This window comes from Phalaenopsis equestris, unplaced genomic scaffold (assembly GCF_001263595.1).
Source record: "Phalaenopsis equestris unplaced genomic scaffold, ASM126359v1 Scaffold201035, whole genome shotgun sequence".
NCBI classification, from domain to species: Eukaryota; Viridiplantae; Streptophyta; class Magnoliopsida; order Asparagales; family Orchidaceae; genus Phalaenopsis; species Phalaenopsis equestris.
The window spans coordinates 75,794-92,695 of NW_018220820.1; the positions used below are offsets into that span (position 1 = coordinate 75,794).

At 34.0% G+C, this 16,902-nt stretch overlaps 1 protein-coding gene across 2 annotated transcripts; it reads right to left on the reverse strand.

The window, feature by feature from the left end:
- Window positions 1-815: 815 nt before the first annotated feature.
- Window positions 816-3,179, reverse strand: LOC110035963 (polyamine-modulated factor 1-binding protein 1-like). 2 transcript variants are annotated; one of them, XM_020740301.1, is made up of 4 exons: window positions 3,079-3,179; window positions 2,893-2,935; window positions 2,507-2,671; window positions 816-2,408 (listed from the first exon to the last, which is right to left on the reverse strand). In XM_020740301.1, exons 3-4 carry the CDS (start codon window positions 2,561-2,563, stop codon window positions 990-992), a joined length of 1,476 nt encoding a protein of 491 aa, XP_020595960.1. In that variant the 5' UTR covers window positions 2,564-2,671; window positions 2,893-2,935; window positions 3,079-3,179; the 3' UTR covers window positions 816-989. The 2 variants fall into 2 exon arrangements, with proteins under 2 accessions (XP_020595960.1, XP_020595959.1); XM_020740300.1 differs by having other exon boundaries at window positions 2,893-3,179.
- Between the last annotated feature and the right edge of the window lie 13,723 nt (window positions 3,180-16,902).

Below are 16,902 nucleotides of genomic sequence, written 5' to 3' on the forward strand. Positions count from 1 at the left end.
TTAAGTGTTTAAGCGAGCTCCTCTAGCCAAGCTCACTCACATTTCCCGAGTTCTTCAAGCTCATCTGTACTAATTAATTCCTCATATCAAGCACGTCGACAACTACCGAGTTGTATCACTGAGCTCGATGAACCTTTCTTTGAGGCGAAAGGAAGATAAATTCTATCCATCATTATATGTGTAACCATTTTTGGATGCCTGATGCCCATACCAAGGATCATGTCAACAACAAGTTTGCTCATGCTCCGTACTATACTCTCTATAACTAGCTTTTTATTTTATTCCTTAAAAATCTGCACGGGCATATAGGCTAAATGATGTCTAAATAGCAAGCAAATGAAAGAATAGAGAGAGCTTGACTCTAACTCTCTTTTCCCCTATAAAAAATTCATCAGCTTCTTCTCTTTTCTTTTATAAGGTCTTTTCTAGACTGTATCAATTCACAAAATACACGAGATCATACGTCCAAAAGAGATTCAACAATTATGAATTCAAAACATATTAAGTTTCAAAATTTATAATCACAAGAAGGGTTTTTTTGGGATCAATTTTGTTTTTGTTTTTGTTTGTTGTTTTATTTTTAAGAACATATTTGTTTGGTGTATTTTTTACAAATTTTATTTTCTATTTCTAAAAACAAATTAACTTGTTTTTTAACACACTTAAAATAACTTTTAGTTGTTTTGTGTTTTTAAAATCAACAATGTTTAATCAAATAACAAATATATTTTAGTTCAAATAAAAATATAAACAAAAAAAAAATAAAATTTACAAATAAAAAATAAAAGTGAAATCAAATGGCCCGTGTTTTTTAAGTGTTTTTAAAAATAATTATACTTCAATCAAATAGCCAAACAAATTCTATTTCAGATCAAAACATAAATAAAATAAATAAAAATACAAAATAAAAATAAAAAAATAAAAAAAACAAAGGGCTCTTAAAAGATCAAGTTTAATCAAATTCCCAACTCGCCTGAAATTATTGGCCACTACTTATGAAAGCTTGCCCTCCTGATTGCATCTCCAATTCTTCCAAAAACTGTCTTCTTTTTCTTTAGGTTCATCTCAACAATGTTGTTGTGCTGTGTTCCTTCCGAATGATCAGTTCTATCTGTGTCTACAGTTCCCTTCTCGACCCTAAACGAAGACGACGGAACTCGATCATCAGAGGCCTTCCTAAGAGAACTAAACATGATACTACTACTTTCGATTGATTTTTCCCTGTCAAATGATTCGCCGTCGAACATTCCTGGCTCTCCCACAGAATGCCTGCGACGATTCAAGGTCGGATTTTTATCGACTTTCCATCTCTGGGACGAGAATATTGACATACTCTTTCTCGCCTTTGCATCATGATTTGTTGATTTGGGAAGTTTAAATGATCCAAAATCAGAATTTTTTGGGTTTTTCATTGAATCTGCAACTGATGCTGAGGCAAGTAAGGTATTCATCTCTCTTATACTCTCAAGAGCAGCAGCTTTACTGACTTGAAGGCTTTCATAATCCTGCTGCATTTGCTGCAAGCTGTTCTCCTTTTCAAAGAGTTGATCATTCATCTGAGAATTCTCACCCCGGACAATCTCCAGTGCTTCCTTTAACGCTATGGCCTCATTAACTGCTTCTTTCATTATTTGACGCAGTTTAGTATTATCTTCCTTTGCAATCTTACAGATTTCATTCAGTCTACTGTTCTCTTGCTTCAATTTGGCTGTATCTTCTTCAGAATTCCTCATACAGGATAAAAAGCTGTCCTCTTTCGCTTTCGAGACAGAAATGCACTCCTCGTACTCCAACTTCATTTTATCATAATCATTCAAAGTATCCATTAACTTCTGCCCTGTTGTCTGCAATACAAATTTTGAATTTTGAGTTTCTTCTGTTGCTTTCTCTAGCTCAGCTCGAGTAACGGAAAGCTGCGATTTTGCTTGGTGGGCGCCAGCAGATACTTCGTTAAGCGCGATGGCAAAATCATTCATGGCTTTCTGGCTATTATCTTCTGCCTCCGATGCCAGTCTGAGTTCATTTCTAAGCTTTCTCATATCCTCTTGCGTAAGAACAGAATCAAATGCTCCATTTCTCTTGCTGTCACTCTTACTACTCGTTCTAGCTGATCGCTCCATCCTTCTAAAGTGCTCTTTAAAATTCTTGATCCCATCAAAAGAAATCTTTGATTGTTCCAGCTGCTTTGTCCGAAAAAACATTAAGTCAAGGTTCTTCCTTTCTGTGTCCTTTTCTTTTGTATCTTGTAATTCTATCGGCCGAATCGTGCCCTTGAAATCTACATTCATCTTCTTCAATTCAGCAAGCTCTTCAAGAGCATGTTGCCTCTCCTCCTTTGCGCTCTTCAGCTCCTCGTGGAGCTCGCCGACCTGATGCTGCATGTCAGAAACTCTAACAGATCTTTGCTTCTGTTCCAGTTGGAATAATACAGAAGCTTAAGTTAGAAAAAAATTGGCTTTCAATCACCAAATAGGAAGAGATATTTCAGAGTTAATTTAGTTAGCACCTCTTGCAATAATGGAAACTTGAAGTAGGACTTCAGTTCAGAAACCTTAGATGCCATCGATTCCACAGAATTCGATGAAGCGGAAAGATCTAACGCTATCTTAGGTTTAGTGCTCTTCAGATTAAGAACTGATTGAAGAGATCCTTATTTGCATCTGATAAAACCCTGATTTGAAAACCGAACACTATGAAGCCGTATCGACAATCAAAAACAACCAGACATCCAATTTCAAAACCGAACACTATGAAGCCGTATCGACAATCAAAAACAACCGGACATCCAATTTATGAAAACTTCAACGGAATATGATCATAAAAATCATAATTTTAATCTCAGAAACCAAAAATCCATTGAAAATTTCCATAAAGGAGGGCGCTTTTCCGTACCTATATCTACAAGCTCGCAGTTTGGGCAGGCTCCAGATTATATCTTTCCAACAAGAAGTTAACCGTCAGAGAGACAGATAAAATGGCGGAAAGTTGGTGAAGAAAAGACGTGAAAATACCAAAAAGAACGTAAAGATAAATAAAGAAATGAGAAACGCCGCTAAGTAAAAGATGGAAGGAGCTCACAATATGTTATGCTTCTTCCCAGTTTCGATGAAATCCAGAAAGAGGCGCTGCGAACAGTTGACTGCGGCTACGAATTGACGACGCCCTTTGAAAACGGAGCACGCAAGCCAGAGTGTGATGGCTTCTTAGGGATATATGCGAGCCGAGCCGAGCCGAGCATCCAGCTTGAGCATAATTAATTAATTGAATTGGAACTGTTGTTACAGCCTAATTCAGCCAGCTTATTCATCATTGGAGAAAAAAATACATTTCAATTCAGATATTTATTATAATAAAATGATAGAAAAATGAGTAATTAGAAGAGACAAAATAGTAACATTTAATATGAAAGTAAACTATATTTTTTAATTAATTTTAATAGTTTATATTAAAATCCTTATTGTATAATATATTTTAAGTATTTTATATTAATTTTTTGGGAAATTTACATATGTAGCTTGAAAATTTTATGTATTTATGTATATCACATTTAACTTTCATATTTACATATTACTGAATTTGAATTTTCCTAAGAGACTCACCCAAGTTCTATACCTTAAATAAGAGAGAAGAAGAAAATGCACACTAATAAGTGTAAGAATAATTTCTTAGGCCCTTTATTGTAAAAAATGCCCCTTTATTTATTGGCATGGGGGTACTAAGTGGACAATTACATAGTTACTTCTGCTTTGATGGGGCGTTATGGGCTATTCTAGGTATTTTTACATAAACAGGCCTACGCCTACGCTCTGCCACCCTATCGCTCGATCGTTGGATGTCAAAGGATCTTGGTTCGACAAGGTTCATCCACCTAACAGTGCTGAGTAGGGATTATCGATAGGCTTGATGATTAACTCTTGATTTATGATATTTGTCTTGGTCGGATGAATCTATCGGTCGGCTTCCAATGTCTTTCAATCGTCCAGACTTTATTTGGTCGGTTGGGCTCTGACAGTCAATTGCTCTAGTCTAGCTATTGATTCCTCACCCTAGAACAAGAGTCTTGCCGATGGGATGCGATTAGGCTGTCGGGTAGAGGGTGAATCGTCATAATCTGACATGTAGCTTACCTCTTTGACAAAAGGTCCTTTTGGGTTTTTGTGGAAGATGTCAAGGTAAAACCTTCGGCCACTAATGAAGAGCCTTAGTGACTTCTTTTGATGCAACTGATAATACTAAGATGGGGGTCAGGCTAGAGCCTCTTATCTTCTAGATAGGTTTGGGCTATCGGTTCAGAAGGACTGCATCAAGTCGACTTTGGGTCCAAATAAGTTGGGGTTCATCCTTAGTCAATGATGTCCTTTGGTGCTACGTTGAAGAGTCTTGTGTTCTTTTACCAATGGGCCCTTTAATTTTATATTATTATCATTTTGTCTATTGGATTTTCTCAAGATTCATACTAACAGTTTTCTGATGTAGATACTTAGTTTCTTGATTTTTTGCTTCTTGAAAGTCATGTAATAAGAAAAATAGAATTTAATGCAAAAGTATATTTATCTATTTCATAATCAATGCTTCTAATAAATGAACTCCTTTAATTTTTGTGTTTGTGGCCTCTTCAAATAGGGTGTGATTGGAACGTTTTTTGTTTGCATTCACTACCGAACTTTCCTCTCAGTCTATTGACCACAAGTGTGTTTCCATGGCTAGCTACTAAGAACTTATAAAGGAACCTATTACTGAGGATTTTATGAAGAAAACCTTCGATGTATCCCCTTTGAAGATGCATCCTGAGAAGGAGTTGACGAAGAAGGAAAAAGTCTACCGGAGTGACCTGGTCCAGAGGCGAGAAAAAGTTCAATGGAATAAAGAGGCCTAAAGGAGGTACTCTGCCATAACGCAAGATTATGATGAAGTCGGTTGGATAGTGCAAGGAGGCCCAATGGAACAAAGAGGCCAAAAGTTGGAAAGAGGATTAAGCACATTGCCTACAAGAGGACATGGGTGGAGGATTTGACATATGAAATTGAGTCATTCAATTGGACTCCTCGCTATAGCCTGGTGAGAGCTTTTGGTCATTCTGGTGGTATGAGATAGATCGCCTCCTTAGCACGAGCAATCTCGATCTTTTTACTTAGGAATTTTTCTCTTACCTTGATAACTCTGTTTGTTGGCGCAGATGATGTGGTCCTACCATTTGATTCCTCGATGCAAGGTGCCAACTACGGACCTGCTCTCGGATTGGCCAAAGGAAATCTAGCTCTTAGGCAGAGTGGAGTATAGGTGTTAGATATTCTCCTGGTGTACCTACTATGTACTTATTTGTAATCTTGAACAGATACTATGAATTCTGAAACTTGATTTGTGCAGCAACTTGAAACTACATGCAACTGTGCCAAAATATTGATACCTTTCCCAGTTTAAGTGAAATTTAGACACTAGGAGTTTCACGCAAGTATACGTGTTGTACAAGTAATATCGGTTTATTTAGTCTGGATTATCGATCCCACAGAGAATGTTATAATTGAGCTTAAGAAAAGTTCTAGCCTAATATAATGAGTCTTAGCCTGAAAGTAAAGTTATTTTAAGTTATGTTTACTAGTCCTACTAAATTATCTCTAATTATATTGATATACTCTTAAGGTAATTCTACTAAAGCTAAATGAAGTGGGAAAATTAAGATATAAAAATGACCCTACTCCTACAATGACATAAGTAGGGTGTAGGAATGGAACACAGAATAGAAATTGTAGCTAGTTACAAATAGGAGTAATCCTCTTCCTTACCCTCTCCTAAGTTCATAAAGAAGTTTGGTTCAACTTGGTTAGTGTTTCTGTCTGTCACTTTAAAAACCCCAATTTGACCCATTAAGTTGTATTTTGTTATCTCTTTGCATTGCCCTATAAGCTACATTTCCTTCACCTACTAGTGCAATGTGATTCTTCCTAGTTGTTCATGTCATAGCTATCCCGAGTCTTTATGGGTTCACAATGAATTTTAACGTATCATTTGGCCAGAATGATAAGTAAACTAAGCACAAAGGAAACCAATCACTTTAATGAATAAAAACATATTCTAAAAACATCTTAATATCCTACACCTCCATCAAATTCATCACATGAGAAAGATATAAAGGAACTACTCACAGTGTATGAAGAGAAAAGTACAATTCATCATCTTATAATAAAGCAAATCTATAGAAAATGAGTTTACAAATAGTACATGACAACATAGAATGCAACACTTAACTTTCTCCTCAAGAAAATAGGTAAAAACTCCTCCACAAGTGATCTTGAAATGCTCCTTACACTACTAAAAGTATTCCCTTACAGAATTCTCTCAAAACCCTTTCCAATCTCTCTAAGAAAATGAAAAAAAAAGTAAAACCCAGCTCTAAACTCTTCTCTACTGCCTTCCATGGCTTCCCCCAAGTCTTCCTCCAATCTCTCTAAGAAAATGAAAAAAAAAGTAACCAGCTCTAAACTATTCTCTACTGCCTTCCATGGCTTCCCCCAAGTCTTCACAATGATCTGAGGGGGCTTGCTTGAACTACCTCCAACTTGTCTTAACTTCTGAATTCATGCTAAAGTAACTGTTGAAACTACCCTGGGCAGTTCTGATGCCTAGGCGCCACTGGCTCTATCTACTTGGTGAAGTCTTGGGCTTAGGCATCACTGTGTTGGAAACATAATGTTCACCAACTACTCCATTTTTGCCTCCATTTCACTACATCTCAGCTCAAGTCCTCCTACCTATTATACATGCAATAAAAACAAAAAATACATTTTCTTAAGGTAAAATTCCATAAAAAAATAAGTGTTAAATGTAAAGGAAATTGAGCATGCTATAAGACATATCAAAATCACCCAAACTTAAATGTTACTAGTCCTCAAGTAACACCAGAATTTTTAATTTATATTTATTAATTTGATGTAGTGAACTTAATAAAAATCTCCTCCAATTTTATCTTAAGAATATCATAGTTCATTAGAATCAACTGTAGTAAATAAGCTTAACAATACGGTATAAGTAATCCTTATAGCTAACATTAGAAATTCTCATTTTCTATCGACTTCCAAAAATCATTGACACATATTAATTCTAGGTTCTTTAGAGAATGAAAATAAGATTTAAGCACTTCATTTAAGAAGTTTGACTAATACTTTTTAAAAACTATCAAGTTTAGGATCATGTTGAAGTTAAAAATTTAAATAGACTCTAGTGAAAATAATTTTTAATTAAGCTTCTCCTTACTTATTCAATTTTTCTTTTCATATCCTTTTTACTTTAGGTTATTTTTCAAACCTTCATATATCTATAAGAGGATTACTATATGAGGATAGGTCCTTAATATTTTTTAATTTCACTAAAATGACAACTTATCAAATTTCTTCACTTAACAATTTTTTTTAAATTTGTAGTATTAGTTGAAAAAAAATAAAGGCTCTTATATAATGTATTTAAAGGTTCATAATTATTCACATATACAATCATTTTCAAAAGATGAATAGAAACAACATTTTCCTACATATTCACCAACAAGTTACTTAACTTTAGTGAAGACTCGTTTGCATAAAGTTTCAAATAAGGATTCTACTTCATTCTTTACTCAATATTGAAGTAATTTTTAATTAACACCACACTCCTCAAATCATTTAAAAATATATCCATTTAAATGTATGCTATTGAGGTGACTCAACTCGAAATTATGCAGTTATTTAGTTTTCAAGCCAAAAACATGAACTGGTTTCTTTAAACAGCTAGTGTGCAAAATGAATATGATATAGAATTTAGATTGATTTATATTTCAAACACTTGGGGTTCTATGCAAGTATACATATCATTTCAAGTAATATAGGATTTTTTTTAAAAACCCTAATATCAATCCCTAATATCGATCCCACAGGAAAGCGAGGTGAGAAATCTCTTTGGCTAATTATAATCTACTACTATTAGACCTTATGTTGGAATTTTTGAAAAGTTTTGTTTTCCTAAATTCCTAATTTACTCTAAAATTAAAATTAACTAAAATAAATAAAAACCAAATCTAAGGAGACTGGGTAAATTTTGGAAAGTTCTTATATTATAATGAGATCATAATCAGTGCAGGGATTGAATGTTTAAAGGTTAAAATGTGATTTGGTGACAAATAGAAGCATACCTATTTTTTACCTTCTCCCGAGTGCATAAAGAACATTGGATAATCTAAAGTTAAGTTCCTCATTGTATGGCTATGCTGAGCAAATTCTAGCCTCTCACTTTCAAATTACCCATTGTGCTCTCTGTATAGGACTAATCGAGGACTCAAGTTCTAAACTAAGACCAAATTGATAAAGGTTTGAGTCTGTCACTCTAGAATCATTAATTCTATGCTCATCAAAACTTATTTCCCTATCTATTTTTACTCTCCCTTGGAAGTGTCATCCCCTCCATCCAAGGTTTAGTGTGGTACTCAGTAGTTGGTGAAATCATAGCCCTCCCACATCATTATGTTTCACAATAGATTTTAACATTTCGAATGATTAGTTTATAGAGTAAATTAAGAATCGATGAAAATACCATCACAATTTTGAAATAAAAGAAATCTTTAAACCATTATAATCCCACAAATGATTAATTCTCAAAATAAGGAGAAAGAGTAAGAAAAAATACTCACTATCCTCCCACATCATTATGTTTCACAGTAGATTTTAACATTTCAAATGATTAGTTTATAGAGTAAATTAAGAATCGATGAAAATACCATCACAATTTTGAAATAAAAGAAATCTTTAAACCATTATAATCCCACAAATGATTAATTCTCAAAATAAGGAGAAAGAGTAAGAAAAAATACTCACTAAGCATGGAGAAAACACAATAGAAAACATCGTTTCAATCAAAATAAATTCACTAGAAAAGTGTTTACAACAATTATAAGATAATGAAGAACACAATACTTAATTTTGTCCTCTAAAAGAAAGATAAACATCCATCAAACAAAGTCACATGCTTATCCAAGCAAAACTCCTACAATTCCTTTCAAATATCTCTCAAAATCCCTCACCAATCTCTCCAAAAAAGGTAGAAATCTACATTTTTGTTCCTATCTACGACCTCTGGATGTTCTTGAAGTTTCTGAGAGTTTGAAATGTTAAAAGGTGCCTACTTAAGTCCCAAAAGGTGCCTTATAACTTCTTGTGGCATCTAGAAGCCATCCATAATTATCTCTTTCACCTAGGTGCCTAAACACCAATTTTTAGGCGAAACTAGTGCCTAGGCGAAACTGGTGCCTTAAAATCTGCTCCAAGTGTTATACTTACAAGATAAACATGAAAATAATCATTTCTTAAAGTGTAATTTCATTGAAAAACATAAGATAAATGTAAATAAGATTAAGCATAGAAAGACATATCAAAATATGTCAGATTAACATATCAAAATATGTCAGATTAGAATTTTCTTCCTTGCTCAATTTAACACCAAATTGCACCATTTTTGCTCCATTTTATCCAAAACTCCATTTCTTGTACCTGGAACCAAAAACAAGTAAAATATCTTCCTTTAAAGTGTAATATCATTAAAAATGAGCATAAAATGTATATGAAAAATTAAGTAATTTTTAAGTGTGTCATGAGGACAAATAATGTAATGTTTTTAAAGGTTTTTCTCCCCCAACCTGATTTTATCATGTATAGCATTATGAAAAAAATAATACAAATAGTTAGAAAATAAAACTGAATTACTTTCTACTCTATGAGTCTATCATAAAAAAAAAATACAAGTTTAAATAGAAAAGAAAAGTATGTAGCGGTAAGTGAAACTGAGTTTAACATGTTTAACATGAAATTTGCATTAAAAAGATCTATAATATCACAACAAGTATGTCCCGCAATCAAGTCCAAACAATAGCAAAAACTAATCAAGTACATTCGTAACAAAATAAAAAAAATTGAGTCCAATACATGAAATAAATATAAAATAAAATACATCAGTCTAGCAATGACTGGGAAAGCATAAAAAAAGTACATCTACATTCAAATGAAAATAACTACTCCTCATCCTCATCATCATCATCACCATATTCCTTTGAGTCCTCCTCCATTGAGCGATGCTCATACAGCTGGTATAGAGGATAAGCATAGAACTTCACTGCCTTGTCTCCTCCAATCCAGTGGTTTTATCTATACATTTTGATATGATCAGCATAAGCACAAGCTTCATGTTCATTTTGATGTTTGTTTTGCCAATAAAAATGTGTCAAATAGTATGCATTTTCATAAACTTGGACCTGAGTAATGCCAATATCATCTTCTATAATCTTTAACCGCTCATACATTAAAGTCATACTCATGGAAGGTGGATGTTGAGAGTAAGAAGTGGATGGCCAAGAAGAAGAATGAGCCTGAGAAAAACTCGCTCCGTGCCCAAAAATAGCATGTTTATCATTTATGCTTACAGTTTCCTTACTAATTGGCTTTAGTGGATGAGTAGCTCCCCCCATTTCTCAAAATCAACACCAATTTGCTGACAAAGGGTAAAAATAGTGGAGGGGTGTCTTAACCCTAAAGTAGATTCTCCCTTTGCAGTAGAATGATAAATGATAGAATCAATATCTATAGTTTTCATCATTTGAATGCAGTAGTTAAGACTAGCTCTCTCACATGTGTAATCTCATTAAGATTAGTGGAAGGAAGGAGCTTGGCAGGAATGAAGTAATGTTAGGCTTTGGAAATTAAAATTTTCTTCCTTGCTCAATTTAACTCCAAATTGCACCATTTTTGCTCCATTTTATCCAAAACTCCATTTCTTGTACCTGGAACCAAAAACAAGTAAAATATCTTCCTTTAAAGTGTAATATCATTAAAAATGAGCATAAAATGTATATGGAAAATTAAGTAATTTTTAAGTGTGTCATGAGGACAAATAATGTAATGTTTTTAAAGGTTTTTCTCCCCAAACCTGATTTTTATCATGTATAGCATTATGAAAAAAATAATACAAATAGTTAGAAAATAAAACTGAATTACTTTCTACTCTATGAGTCTATCATAAAAAAAAAATACAAGTTTAAATAGAAAAGAAAAGTATGTAGCGGTAAGTGAAACTGAGTTTAACATGTTTAACATGAAATTTGCATTAAAAAGATCTATAATATCACAACAAGTATGTCCCGCAATCAAGTCCAAACAATAGCAAAAACTAATCAAGTACATTCGTAACAAAATAAAAAAAATTGAGTCCAATACATGAAATAAATATAAAATAAAATACATCAGTCTAGCAATGACTGGGAAAGCATAAAAAAAGTACATCTACATTCAAATGAAAATAACTACTCCTCATCCTCATCATCATCATCACCATATTCCTTTGAGTCCTCCTCCATTGAGCGATGCTCATACAGCTGGTATAGAGGATAAGCATAGAACTTCACTGCCTTGTCTCCTCCAATCCAGTGGTTTTATCTATACATTTTGATATGATCAGCATAAGCACAAGCTTCATGTTCATTTTGATGTTTGTTTTGCCAATAAAAATGTGTCAAATAGTATGCATTTTCATAAACTTGGACCTGAGTAATGCCAATATCATCTTCTATAATCTTTAACCGCTCAAACATTAAAGTCATACTCATGGAAGGTGGATGTTGAGAGTAAGAAGTGGATGGCCAAGAAGAAGAATGAGCCTGAGAAAAACTCGCTCCGTGCCCAAAAATAGCATGTTTATCATTTATGCTTACAGTTTCCTTACTAATTGGCTTTAGTGGATGAGTAGCTCCCCCCATTTCTCAAAATCAACACCAATTTGCTGACAAAGGGTAAAAATAGTGGAGGGGTGTCTTAACCCTAAAGTAGATTCTCCCTTTGCAGTAGAATGATAAATGATAGAATCAATATCTATAGTTTTCATCATTTGAATGCAGTAGTTAAGACTAGCTCTCTCACATGTGTAATCTCATTAAGATTAGTGGAAGGAAGGAGCTTGGCAGGAATGAAGTAATGTTAGGCTTTGGAAGGTGCATTTAGTTTGGATTAAGAAAAGTTGACCATATGGTCATTTCTCACCATCAAAGTACCCTTTCCATCAGTCAAGAACATAATAATATCAATGAGCGTAGTGTCTGATGGTGCAAAGTTGAAGTAAAAACAATTTGGGACATCTCCCATTGAAAATAGTACATTTATACGAGAAGGGGTGATAGCCACTTGCTTCTCCCTCACAAAGACTTAATAAGAAGAGGCTTCAGAGAGGTAAGCATAAAACTCCTTGACTACAGAAAAGACAAACACAACAACAGTATAACACAACGCCTCCCAATGACAACATACAGTCAGACTTTCCACAACATCGTAGGGCCTATTGAAACCTTGCTCCGCAATCAACTTTTTTACACAATGAATTCATTGTATCGCTCCTGAGATTTGGAGCTAACAATTTTTTTTCAATCAAAGAAACTTTTGTCCTTACTTCCCTTGGTCTTGGGTGACATAACAAATGAAGATATACAAATATATGATAAAATGAGTTCAAATATAGCATGTAATTGACTCAATAAGCAAGTTTAGAGCTAAATCAACTCCTCTAAGTAATCCCCCTCCTTCTCCACTGATTTTCCAATGAAGAAGAAATCGCAAGGTAAAGATGAGAAAATTTAGCTAAGGAAGATGAATTTCACTCTCAAAGAGCTCTAGATTGATCACAAATGCACAGAGAAAGGGATTCGTAAGTATTGTCCTCAGAACTTCAGAGAAAATTCAGGGAGGAACTCATGCAAAAATGACATAAACTGGGGTCATTCAGCTGATTTTTGTTGAGCAAGTAGGTCTGACGCCTAGGCGCTGCGATAGTGTCACCAAGGCACTTCGGTGTAATGCCTTAGCACTGGTCCATTGGTGCCAAGGCGCCAGTACACTTTCTAGCACTTTGGTTTCAGGGGTTCTGAGGCCTATTTGCATGATCAAAATTTTGACCTAGTCATTTAATTTAGATATTTTGACCCTCCCTAAGTATTTAATCACACTAATAAACACACAAACATAAGAGACTCTTATACAAATAAGGTTTACTCTTATACCTTCTCATCACACCTCCCTTCTTCACTTCCAATTTTTAATAGAATCTCCTTCCAATGAACTACCGGGTGTTTTTAGATATTTTAATATGGTCAAAGCCATAGACAAGATTTTCCTAATATATTGACTTCTGTGTTGCTAATCCCAGGTATTACCTCATCCTCTAAAGTATGCACCTCAAACAGTAAATAAGACTAAGGTCAAGATCATCCTCATGTTCCTTTACAAGCTGATTTATTGATGTTGACCTCATTTCTGATGAGGTTTAATTTCTCCTCTTTAGAATCCTAGAATTTAGCCATAGGACTTTCTTGTTGACTATCCTAGATGACCTAGTAAATTGAGCCCTCCCATATAGAAATTCCAAGCACTTCTTTTCTCCTCTTGGAAAGTACCACCTAAATGGTCACAAGCCCTCAAATGTCATTTAAGATGGTTAAGACCAATAAGTGGAGACTTAAGAGTGAGTTTCAATAGGTTTAATCAAGCCTTAGGACAAACATGGTTGGCTTGGTTTTGGTCATAACGTCGCAAACACACTTGATTCAATCACAAATCACACATAATCCTAAGAAAAACTTTAAAGTCATTCAAGCTTACCCCTTCCTCAACTCTTTTGGGAACCCATGTGGGTGGTCCCCAAGCTTTTAGCCTTTGGCTAAGGGTGACTAGGACCAGCATATGGAGGATCCAAAATGGGCTTTCCTATGGGTACATGGCACCAAAAAGGAAATTTCATGACCAACATACCCAATGAGTTTCAATCTCACCAAAACGCCCAACTTTGGCCTTCTACCCCCAAACTTCTCCAAAATTATCAAAATGCTACTCATGTTAAAAACTTCCCAAAAATCTCCTAATTCACTCTAAATTTCCTTAAAATAAATCCTAACCACCCAAAAACCCCAATGGCACCCAAAGCCACCAAATTTGACCAAAATTCCCAAATTACCCCTAAAGCCCTAAAATCCCCAAATCATCCCCAATTCCCATCAAATTCATTTCAAAATTCCTCAATTTTAAATCCACATCAAAATTCATCATATCTAAGCCCTACTGTAACCAAATTTAAGGCCAATTCAATCCAATTCCAAGCCTAAAAATCAAGTCCAAATCAAATGCGCCAAATTGAACCCAACTCCAAAATCCACTAAATTGAGTTATGTAACCATTCCAATCCCACCAAAATTGATTCCCAAATTTCTCATGGCATCCTTCTAGGCTAAATTAAACCATCAATTTGCCTAGATCCAAGCCTAATCCAAGCCCAAGGTCCATGTCTAAGCTCACACCCAAATTTTAAGCCTAAATCCAAATTCACCTCAAACCTCTTTGATTAACCAAGCTCTAATCATCCCAGCCTGATTTGATCTCTTAAGATACTAATCACATCACCCAAGGCCTCCTTTTGTTACCATGGATCAATGGTTTCTTGATTTAAGTAAACTCCCACCCCTAAAATAGTTAACTATCTTACGCATGCCATCGGCCATCAAACCATGGACTAATCACAAGTAAACCTTCCCCTGACCTCCCTTAGCCAGCTAGCCGCCGGACTTGGTCTGGATGGCTAGACTATTGGCCAAAAAACCCAAAATCATGAGCTTGCACCTTACCTTAAACCCAAAATTGAGCTCATCCCTTGCGACACTCCTACATTGAACAATTGTGCCACTCAGTCCTCCACCTATGCTTATTGGCACCAGCCAATAGCAGCTTGAGGCCTCCCCCCTGACCTCAATTATAAAAATCCCCCTTTAAGAACAAGCTTAGAGAGCATCCAAATCCTAGGGGAAACTTTGCTCAATTGCTTCCAGAGCTTCTAACAAACCTCTTAATTGTAATCCAACCATACTTAGCCACCCATTCCCATAGTCCAAGCTCAATTTCGCCACCCAAATCCAAAACTTCTTGTTCATTTCACCAAACCACTCAAAGCTTCAAATTAACCATTCCACAAGATTCAATAGACCTCGAAACCAATTCACCAATTAAAATCCCCCTCTCCCAGCACCCTAACATAGTCCTAGACCAAGCTTTCACTGAAATCATACTTAAGATGCATCTCATCTCAAGGCAACACTTCGAGGAGCTTTATGGACTCAAGGTGATCATCTCAAACCAACCCAGTTGAGGCCTCACCTCTTAGGTAAAGATATAGCTCGAAATACCTAAATTTTGGTTTGGTTTCATCAATTCTGAAGTGAACTTGTATTTCATACGTATTTAACCGTATAAATAGATTTGTCTCACTTAGATGAAGGTGTAGGAACAAACCCACAGTGATTTGGTTGAGAATTGAGCTATATTTTAGGTATAGAACACGAATAATTCTTCGGTTAGGACGATCGGGGATGATGAATGTATGTCGTCCATTTTTGCGTGTATCGGTTGGATTGCTTAGATCACACTGGACAAAGAGATGAAATGGGAACCATGAACCGCATGGTAAGCCTATGTGTAAAGCGCAATGAACCAGTGGATGACGCGTAGTAGTACAGAGGCATCAAGGTTGCAATGGCTGCTGACTTGATACATAGGAAATTAGGGTATTTTGGAACTAAGTAAATACATAAACTTTAAAAATTCATATCTTGGTGTAGAAAATTAATAAAAATAAAAGGAAAATACCTCTTTGCTCAGTGAATATAAGAAAAAAATGTGGGTGAGAAATTAAAAACATTTTCCTTTTATTTATTTTTAAATAAATGAAATATTGCAAAGAGTAAATAAATCATAAATAATTAAATAATTTTTAAAATTAAATGAAATTTGGAGGGTTTGCTTTGCATGACCATAGGGATTTTCTCCAATTTTTTCAAGGTAAGAGAACTTCTCTATGATCAAAAGCGCTAATTCTTTAGGTATTTAGTATTATTTTAACTTATAGAATTATAAAAAATAAAATAGAGGACACAAAAATGTGGAATCTTATTTGGTAGGTTTACTGTGGTCAGAGGACCATAGAAAAAATAAATGTAATATTTATAAGATTTCTGAACCATTTTTTATATCTAAAATTGATAATAATCATTAAAAATTGAAAAAAATATGAAATAATTCAAATAATTACAAAAATAGGCCAAGTTGTAGATAATCGTCTTAGGAGGCCTCTGTAAGAATTTAGAAGCCATAAAAATTATTCTTAATTTAAATATGTATTTTCTAAATAAATAATGATTTTGGCATAACATAAATTTAATAAATAAAATAAAAATCAGAAAAATATAAAATTGGTTTAAAGTGTTACTTGTGACTAGAGAAACCTACGAAAAATAAAATTGAGATTAAAATAAAAACTTTATTTTTTAAAGTCATTTTCTACTTTTAAATAATTAACATTACCAAAAAAACACTTAAAATGTGAAAATACTCCAAATTGTCTCAAATGTCACCCTAACTACAGAAATAAATTAAAGAGGGGTTTGTAAATTTCTAATTGTGTAAAAATATGTTTTAAATAATTAAATGTAGTTTTATTAATTTGTGAATAAAATGATTCAATAAGTAAAATAAAAATCACAAAATTAAAAAAATTTGTTTCTCTGAGTTTCTTGAAATCAGAAAGACCTATGAAAAATATAAAAATAATTTTTCTAAGAAAACTTATTTTCTATTTATCTATCAAGTAAAATCAATATAAGAAATTGTAAAATTAAACTATAATTCAAAAAATTCCCAATGATAATTCATAGGTAGCTCTCTAACTTAAGTGAACCTCCAATAATTTTATTAAAGATAGGGAGTTTATTTTACTTAGTTAATATATATATCTTCAAAAAAATATCTACTTTGGGACTAAAATAATTGTTAAAAAATAAAAAAAAAATTAGAAAAATATAAATCCTCT

Bases quoted from the DNA above. Each gene is read 5' to 3' on its own strand.
- LOC110035963 (XM_020740301.1), bottom strand. From the start codon at position 2,563: ATGGCATCTAAGGTTTCTGAACTGAAGTCCTACTTCAAGTTTCCATTA. The intron at 2,409-2,506 runs GTGCTAACTAAA...CAACTGGAACAG, and splicing joins AGTTTCCATTATTGCAAGAG to AAGCAAAGATCTGTTAGAGT.